Raw genomic sequence first — 10,224 nt, 5'->3', positions numbered from 1 at the left:
GTCCCCACCCACTTTGTATATCTATAGACCATTTTCATGCAAGAAAAAATCTGGAGGAAGAGCAACAGCGTTGAACAGTTTTCAAGTTTTGCTTGATTATCAATTTGATCATGGTCTTAATTTGAACTGGACTAGTTTGATGCTTGAATAATGCTTTGATCGATGTCCATGTTTTAAACGACTGTAAGGCAACATTTTAATATCTGTTGTTTGCTAGCTTGATTCAGTATAGGCAGACATATTTACCAAAAGGTGAGTGGGTCAAGCACAAAACTGTGCATTTTGTCAACTGACATGCTCGAGGAGGTAGATTTTACAAAAAAAAAAACCACACATCTTGGCATTTTCAAAATGAGTCACACCATATTCATTAAAGATGATGTGGCAGTAAATGTCAAAGATTTTAGATACCAATACATAGACATGCAAATAAATTGTTGAGTTTTTAATGCACGATAGACATTGGATTTGGAGGCTCTGTATTTGAACAGGAAGTATATTAATAGCTTTTGATCTTTATCTTATTTATGAACAGCACACTTGTATTCCATCTCTCTCCTTTGAGGCTAACGCATTTTGCAGTACAAGCCCAAATGTGATGCTTCAATTCATAACTGCTTCTGGCACTAGAAAGCCTGTATGGACTTGATGTTCAATTACTCCATTCATAAAAACTGTTGTGAAGAAAAGAAGGTGAAGGGACGACCTGGTGACATACCGTACTAGCTTTTGGATGTACACTGTTTTTGCTACTGTTTGTTTGAAAACGTGGTTGTTAAAGAGAAAGCATCTGGAGCACATTCATAAATACACTGGACGAATTAGAAAAGGTAAATTATATGAATCAAAAATACGCCAAGTTGAACTGAGAGGAAGTCATCTTTAAACCAGTAGCAGCACGCAGAGCCCATCACTATGCTTGAGGGGGGCTGAAACAATTGAGATGGGAAATTCTGAGGGGAGTTTCTGCAACGTGCATGAGGGTTTGGGGGTGAAAACGAAAGCACCAAAACATTGTATTGTTTTGAGAAAAATGCTGACCACAATGGCTGTGAGCTACTTTGAAACAAGTTGACTATTTGAAACTTGCAGACACGTGTATGTTGAGTTATGCTTCATGGACACTAACACTTGAGGAAAACAATGTGTTTTTCAAACACAAGAAGCAGAGACTGTTTAATTGTTTTATTTTATTTATCAAAACATCATTGAATTCTCCAAAACAATGCATTTTAATAGCACAAATAATGAAGTCTGATTAACAGCAAATGAATAAATTGGCATGATCACGGAACCCATTTGGCATTGCTTTCACATCTTCAGGCAAATTAAATGTAGATACATGACTAGTTATGTCATGTAGCATTAGTTTCTTTTTCATTTGGAGCTCTTCTGTGGCGATCTGCAAATTTGGTAGATCTGTGATAGATCTTGAACTGATCTCAAAGCCATTCATCACATTAATACATGCTTAGTATAAATTATAAAGGGGCTGCATGGGTCATAATCTAGCATCCAATTGTCAAGAGAAAGAAAATTTAGTTTCAGTATCTTCTTTCACTAATACAAATCGCACATGTGTGATTTAATTTCAGTCATCAAATTTTAAACCATGCAACTAGATCAGTACTCGTCACACCTGATCTGTTCTGTGGAGGCCTCAGAGGTTTGCTAAAGAACATTTTTTAGAAGAAAAGTCTTCACGAAGACCAAAGAACACAACAGACAGGTTGGGGATAAAGTTGTGGAGCAGTTTATAACAAGATGAGAAATGTAATTTGTGACAAAACGAACAATGCACATCATCCTGAATCACATGGAACCATGGTGGTGGCAGCATCATGCTGTGGGAATTTTGTTCTCCAGCAGGTAGAAGGAACTAGTAAGGTTCTGTTCATAAGATTGTTCTATATAGAAATCAGTCCTAGAAACAAAAAGGTACAAAAGTATTTTGAAGATTTTTAACTGAGCCAGGGGTTCATCTTCAACCAGAACCGTAAAGTCCAAATTAAAACATATTCTTGTTTGGATTTAAGCAGTTTAACAAAAAATGTGAATTGCAAACTGGTAAATACGCAGAAAAAACAAAACAAAAACAAAGTGAAACTGTTTGTGTGGAGCACAAACAGTTCCAGTAGAATCGACTTAGGGGATCTGAATTCAAATGCTCACCACATTTTTGTTTTTTCTTTTATTTGAAAAGCATGCATCATTTTCCTTCTGCTTCACAAGCATGAACTACTTTGTTTCAGTACTTCACATATCATTCCAGTAAAGCACAATGACGTTTTTGATTGAAACAAGAGGTGGAAAAGCATCCCTGGTGACGATCGAACAAATGGAACATAAACATGTACAAAAAGTGTCCTTCAAACCTGAAACATGTTTAGGAGATGCCAAACATAAGAGGCTCTTGTAAGAAAATGTACAAGATTAAAAGCAATTTTTTTTAAAAAAGAGTGGACATATTTATATATTAGCTTTAGCTTTCCCTCCACCGGTGCTAGGAAAAACAATACATAAACAATAGTATAACTGGGAGCAAGTGGAATTAATCATTGGATTTCTATTACTTATTTTTTTTAATATGCAAATTTAAAATTGTACACAGGTAAAGTGTTTTCACATTTCACCCTTCATTCTGCTGTTTTAAAGTACAATATTAATAATAATCATGTGAGTGTCTTAATTAAGACAAATAACAATACAACCCAACGACAGAATGAAATCAAAAGAACCAGCAGGCTCTCTCAATTGTAGGATCTGTAGAGTCACAATATCCTCCATCACTGTAGTGCATACATATTCAATAAAGAGTTATATGCCTAGTCTCCAGAAGGGGGCAGCACTGGCTTGATATTTACAAGGGTCCAGAAGCTCAGCGGGGGATTTGTCCTCACTTTGAGGCAGCCCCCATGGCGAGGATTGACACAGGACCACAGAGATGAGTCCGTTCTCAGCCAGCAGCCATTCCGTCTGTCCAGTCCAGGGTGACTATCATTTCAGGAAGATGACATAAAAGGCCATGATCAAGCAGGAAATTGCCACGGCGATGTGAAGCCTTGTCCCAATTATTGCAGCTGAGAATGAGACATTGGATAAAGAAGATTACAGGTCAGTGAGGCAGAGATACAGCACAGGAAAGATGTATTTTGGGGTAAACTCTCTGCTTCCTTTGGTGACATCAACTTTGACTGAAACAGATATCGGATATCTTGCGTACAAGATTCCCTAAAGTGTCACGTTGCTCTGTTGCAACAATTATTTTGCAAACACAGTGGGAATGTCCAGCCGTTATACCAGATAGGGAGAAGAGAATGTGGTTTGGTGTTAAATAAGTGTATGAATCCTAGAATGATAGCTGAAGAAGGTTGCTGAATCAGATTGTAGAGTTTAATTTGCAATTAAATGAGTTATGTACCAAAATACAATGAAGTAATGCATAAAAGTTTTTTTTCCACTTTCTGCAAATGGATTTAGGGACAAGGACTCTGATTTCTGAAGATGTTCTGTGATCTGATGAAACTAAAGTTGAAGTGTTTTTGGCTATAAACACCATTGTTACACGTAAGAGAAAAATAAAGCTTCAAAGTAACATCCCGCTTTGAAGTACAGCAGTGGTATCATCAAGTTAACTGCAGGAGCAGTTTGTGCACTTCACAAAATACATGACATCATGGAGAAAGCGCCTTGCACTAAATTAGTAAAGCAACATTACAGACATAAGACAGTGTGTTAAAGCTCAGGCACAAATTGGGTCTTCCAAATGGACAACTATCCTGGATGGCACGTCCCCCAAATTAGCAACAAAGTGGCTCAAGAAACAGATAAATTTTAGTTCAACTTTAATGTCAGAGCGATAAAACAAATTGTTTAATATTTTCATACGCCATGAATTGATAACCTTTTACCCAATGGCCAATATAAACAAACAGGGTTGCAGGAGTTTCAGAAATGAATGTCAGTCAGTACATGTCAGCATTTTGGTAATTTTTTTGGTATAAACTGGATAAAAGAGTGCTTATCTCACTATTTACTAGCTTTGTCAAATGTTTTGGAAAATCTGGTAAGTTAAATGCAGAATAAAAATAAAGTTACTCTGTGACTTTATTTGACAATGATATGTATTTGTCTAATTTGGATTTTTAAAAAAGTTTTCCCAATTGTATTATTTGCTAAGCTCTATAATGACAAAGTTGGGTATTAATGGCACAAACAGTTCCCTTATTTATGACAAAATACAGCATTATTTCTGCACAGAAAAACTATCCAACAATACCTAAAAAACTATGATGATTTCAATTTTTTAATAACTGCAATATGTTGAATTATTATTCTGTTGGGGTATTTTACTCTTTGCTTACCTTTGTAGAAGACTCCCCACACTCCTTTCTTTTCTGACAGCAACCAGCTGTTGAGACGTGGTACCTTTTTGAGGTACGCACAAGTGCAGATGAACAGCAGCCCAAATACAAGGATGCCATCAAAGGAGTACACTGCAAAAGAGGACAAACAACATTATAAACTATTGTTTTTGCTTTTTTAAAAAAAATTAATTAAGTGTAACTGTAGTTTTTGGATGATATAATTTATTGAGATGCACCCTGAAATGTGAGCAGGTTGCTTGTCTAAGTGTTCTCTTTCCATTGTTTAAATTCAAGTGTTAATTATTTCCCAAGCGATTGCTGAAAAGCAAAAGTAGCAAAAACTGTTTCAATGAATCTTCTGCCAGTCAGTTTTGGTCAGTTTCAGCAATGTCAACATTTTAAGGTTAAGTCTCCATCTGTCCACTGCCGACAAGATACAGACCATAAAAAACAGGAGAAGAATGCACACTTCACAAGTAAGGTTCACCTGGACATCCTGATTTGTTTAGTGTTAGCCTCACCGACTAATGCTAGTTAGCAAGCTACTCGAATTGTAATTTCATAGGAAACACAAGGAGCTTGACAGTCCATTTGTAACGCTTCAAAAACAATCAGATCGGTCCGTATCACAATGAATGGTGGGTTTATTTCGGTTCTCATGACATGACAGAAAGCAGCACCAGGGGCCACGTCTACAGCCCAACTAGCCTTCACTAGCTCTGCTCTTCACAACTAAGCCAACTTAAAGCTATTCCCCACACGCTAAGCTGTCGGATAAAGCAATTCACTTACCATTCGTCATAGCTGCAACTTGGTCTCTGACTACGTTATATGACGTTTTCTTCTTAACAATTAACAAACCATCGTACAGTTTAAAGAGAAGGTATTCTGTGTCGCATCCTGGTTACTCGTTTGACTTTTCCGTTTTCCTGCCTAACACTCTTCCTTTATGCTGCACGTTTGTTGTTGTCCAACTGATATTACTGCCACCTACTGGAGATCATTGGTAAGACCTCATTGAAATCCACGGGTTTGTAATAAAAAGCATTGTAGAGCCCGTAAGGTGACATTGGAGAAAAAATAAAATTGTAGTTACTACTCGATTAATTCGTAGGCACGACTTGATACTAATGTTAACTATTAATAATGGAAATAACTGACAAGGATGATCTTATTTTGTTTTACTTTAACCGATTTGGATTTTTTTTTTCTCATGCCACCAGAAAGAAAATGGGTTATAATGCTTTTGGGTATCCTCCTTGCTTCATCAAATATACTCAACAACTCTGTATGTTGCATAAAAGACGAAGAAAAAATGTTATTTTGGTGCACTATAAATGTAATTGTCAACAAAAATACAATTTTAATTAAGGAAGAACACATTTTATGTGAAAATTGTTCTCTTTTTTATGTTCATATATTTACCAGTGCATGGTATCCAATTTATTAATGAATTCATTTATTGTTTGTATATTTTCATTTACATCAGTGTGCAGAATACTAATCATATTCAGGATTTTATTTACTAATTACTTTTCTAGGTTTTTAGGATATTGTACATATGTCAGATTTATTTGTTTAATCATTCATTAATTTATGCCAGTGAATAGATTTTATTTTAGTTATTTGTATGTTTGTTTGTTCATTTATTTCACTGATTGCAATTGTATGTTACTACATGTACATTTACATATAGAGATTTTTATGTATCTGTTGTTGTTTATTTTACATTGAAGCTTAATTTTTGTGTTTTTTGTAAGTAATATTTTACTATAGGTATATCTACTTATAGCCTTTAAAGTATCTTCAAGGTTCAATGAGCTTTCTTTTTCATCCATGTGTTATTTGTGCTTATTAATTCTGAGGTTTTAAGAGAAAAGTGCAAATTAACAAGGTAAACGTTAATGTGACAATGTGAGTACTGTACTTCTAGCCTTTAATAAATATGTCTACAAAGCAGATGCTCATTTGTGTAAAGACTTTAGTGTTATCCCCGACATGATGTTTCATTATCCTAATCTATGCTTATGGTGCTCCTGCTGCACCGCAAAAACAACAGAAGTTTGTCCTGTAATGTTAATAGGGGTAGAACAAAGGGTCATGAGACACCTAACAAGATTTGACAGAGTGGCACAGCTGCTCTGATCCACCTCACAGCTACTGCAGCTCACAGTGTGCAAACAGCAGAGAAAGCTCCTCCTGTATCATCCGTTCCTGCGGAGTACCTTATCCAAAGCAATGCGTCTCTACCAAAACGTGCAGGTAAGATTGTCTTATTATGATCAATGCGCTGCTATTTGATGATATGATTTGGAATCAAAACGATTTCCTCAAGAAATAAAAATGTAAAAAGAAAAATAACGTTAAGGTGTTCTAAGTGTTTCTGGGTTGAAATTTCTGACATTTGCGTTGCTGCGCAGAGATGTAGCATCAAATGATTATCCTATAATTCTTTTATTTTCTATACATTTTTTGAGAATCTTGAACAAGAACAAAAATCTATTAAATTATTGATTGGCAAAAATTTAGTGGACACACACGAATATAAAACCATTTATTTAGTCAGCCAACTCTATGCAGACGTTTTTTATGTCCAATTTCATTTCATAATGATTTCAAAATCATTATGAAATTTTTCTTTGCTCATTTGCATAGTACACATTTTTGAGTAAAGGGTTTTAATTCATATATTATTGTTCTGACATGGATAACATGAATGAAATGCTGAACAATGTAGTGGTAGTGTTTAGAAGAACCATGCTTCGTTATTCATCTTTTTCCAGTGTTGTTATGATCAAACAGAAATTTAATTGCCCATTTCATTTAAAACATATACCTAATTCAATGGTTTGCATGCTTGATTGAGGGAATGGTCGTCTTTGTGGATTTGTATGATTTGAGCCTAACTCTTTCTAACAGACCGTTTTCTTTGTTTTTTGTGTTTTTTTTAGGTACCAAAAAAAAATGATCTCAGAACCAAAACAAGTAAGATTCATTGTTTACATTTGATTTTTAAAAAGCCTAAGCTTTTTCATATTTTGCAATTCAACATTATAATATAAATCACATGATTTATGGAGTACATTTTCTGTCTTGCCAAGAGTTAGCTCTGATGTAGCACAGACACTGATTCACACTGACGTTGCATTTATCCGTATCAGACAGAGCGCAGTGTTGGATCAGCCCACCTCACCAGGTGATTGAAAATCAACAACAGGAGGAAGATGACCTCATCAAACCACAAAAGCTGATAAATCCCATCCTGGCCTGTGTCCAACGAAGAGCTCTTCATCAGGAGCTCCTATTCTGCTACAGACGGTGAGGAAACAGCTTTCTGTCTGACAACAACCAGGTCATTTCAGCATTATCACAAAAACACATACAAGGGAGCTGAAAACATGGGAACAGATGATATTTAGACTTTCAATGACGCCCTGGAATCTTTCTTTTTCTTTTTTGGAGGTATTAAATACAGATCCAGTGTCTTAGGAGATTGATGTGCCTTTTCAACTAGGTCATTTCAGAAGGAGATGGATTCTGTATTGTCTCTAAATCAAGTTGTTGTAAATCAAGTTGCAGTGCTGGTCCTGTATTTTATGCGTCTCCTTGTTTGAGTCATTGAATCCTCTTAGGCTTTCCCTGTCCAGCTGTCTTGGAGCTGTGGACATAGATAAGCACTGTGCCCAGGTGGTATAGGTCGACTCAAAGGTGCAACTCTCATCTGAATATCCCTGATTATCCCTAAAACAGGTGTTTTTCTTTTCTAAAATGAAGAAATACCACTTACGACAAAAAAGACTGTCTGCTAGTTGTATGGGTTCAGGCTCTAATAGTGTTTCACCTTCTACAATTTTGAAACCTACGGTAAAGATGTCATAAGATGAAATAATCTTTTGCTGTGTTTTTTAAAAACCTATTAAAAAATGCTGAAAAATGCACCTATTATTCTATAAAATTCTTTTTATTTGTGTGTTTTTGTATAATGATTGCTGTCACACTCTTAATCATTTTTGGCAAATGAATTAAAAAAAGATATTTTTTTTGGTCTATGACACTTTAAGGTTATCAGTATCATAGAACGTTATATTAGCAATTAATTTATAATGGCTGTGGCTACGAATATATTGTGACAGAGTGGTCTATTGCTGCAATTTGAACGTCAGAAAATGTTCAAATTGGAAAAGATGAAAGAACATTTAAAGGACGGCAGAGATGTCTTTATGAGTGAAAATAAAATTATTTTCTGACTGCAAGTGTTGTTCTCAGGCCCCCACTCTCAGTTCTTGTCTGATTCATAACTTCTTTGCCCTTCACTCCCCGACTCCTAAATCAATAGCCTTTACAAAAATTTACTATGAGAATTTGTTGGTTTCTATATTGATTCTGTGTACACCTCTGAACCAAAAAACAAATAGTTTTCTCAGCGTCAAAATCAGGTGGTGTTATCAGTCTGCCCTTCCTTATACTATCTGCCATACCTTTACTTTCTCCTATGGCACCAGGCATAGAAGTCGTTCTAGTTTGTGAAGTAAGTGACCTGGTTATGGAAGTTGTCCAGCCAATTTACTTAAAACTAAAGAACAACATGCATTTCACCCCATTTGGAGAATCTGTGTTATCATTTGCAAAAACCCTCTAGCTACCTATTTTTAATAGCCCGCTGGGGGCAATAAAGAAGGGCACTAACTCCCATTGGATTGCACATGTATGACAGCAGTAGCAAACTTGTTCAAAGAACAACTAACAGATAAATATGACCTGTTTTAGAAATGGTACAGGTGTTCCCCTCCCACCCTGTTACCACTGCTGCCCTGGGCAAAAGCCTTCATGAGTCATGTCAAAACCTGCCATATATAGGTTAGGAGTCAACAAGTCTCTGTAAGAGTAATTTACTTCAAGTTTTTTCACATCTTCAACCTGAGTTCTTATAATTAAGGAGTATACTGTACACTGCGCCCTCACTGATTTATGTGTTACGCGCTCTGCAGCATTTGTGACTCATTCCAAAGACCAAGCCCTGTGGTAATAATCTGTTGCATCTCCAGGGGTATGCTGCCGCGAAAGAAGCCAGAGCTGCAATGTGTGCTCGAAATCAAAAACAGAGAGCAGCTCAAGAAAACGGAACTGTCTGTCCAACCTCGCTCTGACTTAGAGGTGAAACTGCGCAGGAGACAGCAGAGAATACAACATGTAAGCACACCAAGGGGGGAAATAGCAACTGTTCAGTGATTCGTCTTCTCTGGGATTGTGAAACCTTAAAATAAATAAATAAATGCTTTCTATTTTGCAGTTTGAGCTGGAGGAGAAGAAGTGGAGGGAAGGCCTGAAAAACATACCAGAGTTTGTTCGCGTGAGACAATCCCTGAAACACGTTCCACATTCTTCCTAATGCAAACAGGGAAATAAATACTCTTCACTGTGACAGTGTGGTTTGTTTCTATCATCTAAAAGGAGCATCGTTATTTATTTAAAACAACATATTTCAATCGAGAATCACATACATCCAACCAGTCATTGCCAAAGCAGAGATCAAATTAATATGAATCTACACTAGTATAGAAAAAGTTTCCTGTAGACTGTTGTGTTATTATTAAATCAAAGGGGCAATTCAGCTCTTTTGCTTATAAAAGGAAACTGCTGTGTTTGAGTTGCGTTACTCTGCCAGGCCTGATTATGAACAGACCGAACCTGTCTGACAACAGGAAATATGCTGAGCTGCAGGACCGATGCTGGGCATTGTGGTACCCGAAGCACAAATACTCTGCGGGTGAATTTTTCTGTATTTGATGGGGAAAATTAAGATAACAAATTTTGGGTGGGTTTGAAACAAGGAAACAAATAAAGTAGAATGAATTAA

General features: G+C 36.3%; 2 protein-coding genes across 2 annotated transcripts; one reads left to right on the top strand and one right to left on the bottom strand.

Moving 5' to 3' along the window:
* Nucleotides 1-1,737: 1,737 nt before the first annotated feature.
* On the bottom strand, nt 1,738-5,310 carry tmem167b (transmembrane protein 167B). The gene is made up of 3 exons (XM_055020919.1): nt 5,160-5,310; nt 4,365-4,496; nt 1,738-3,080 (listed from the first exon to the last, which is right to left on the bottom strand). The coding sequence occupies exons 1-3, from the start codon at nt 5,167-5,169 to the stop codon at nt 2,998-3,000; spliced, it is 225 nt and encodes a 74-aa protein (XP_054876894.1). The 5' UTR covers nt 5,170-5,310; the 3' UTR covers nt 1,738-2,997.
* A 1,213-nt stretch (nt 5,311-6,523) lies between these two features.
* Nucleotides 6,524-9,787, top strand: LOC129358379 (protein FAM107B-like). Its single transcript, XM_055027385.1, has 5 exons — nt 6,524-6,629; nt 7,319-7,352; nt 7,529-7,685; nt 9,413-9,557; nt 9,658-9,787. Exons 1-5 carry the CDS (start codon nt 6,606-6,608, stop codon nt 9,754-9,756), a joined length of 459 nt encoding a protein of 152 aa, XP_054883360.1. The 5' UTR covers nt 6,524-6,605; the 3' UTR covers nt 9,757-9,787.
* Nucleotides 9,788-10,224: the final 437 nt, after the last annotated feature.

This window comes from Poeciliopsis prolifica, unplaced genomic scaffold, assembly GCF_027474105.1.
Source record: "Poeciliopsis prolifica strain line A6 unplaced genomic scaffold, Auburn_PproV2 SCAFFOLD003, whole genome shotgun sequence".
In the NCBI taxonomy this organism is placed as follows: domain Eukaryota; kingdom Metazoa; phylum Chordata; class Actinopteri; order Cyprinodontiformes; family Poeciliidae; genus Poeciliopsis; species Poeciliopsis prolifica.
This window is presented reverse-complemented; position numbering and strand designations above follow the sequence as displayed.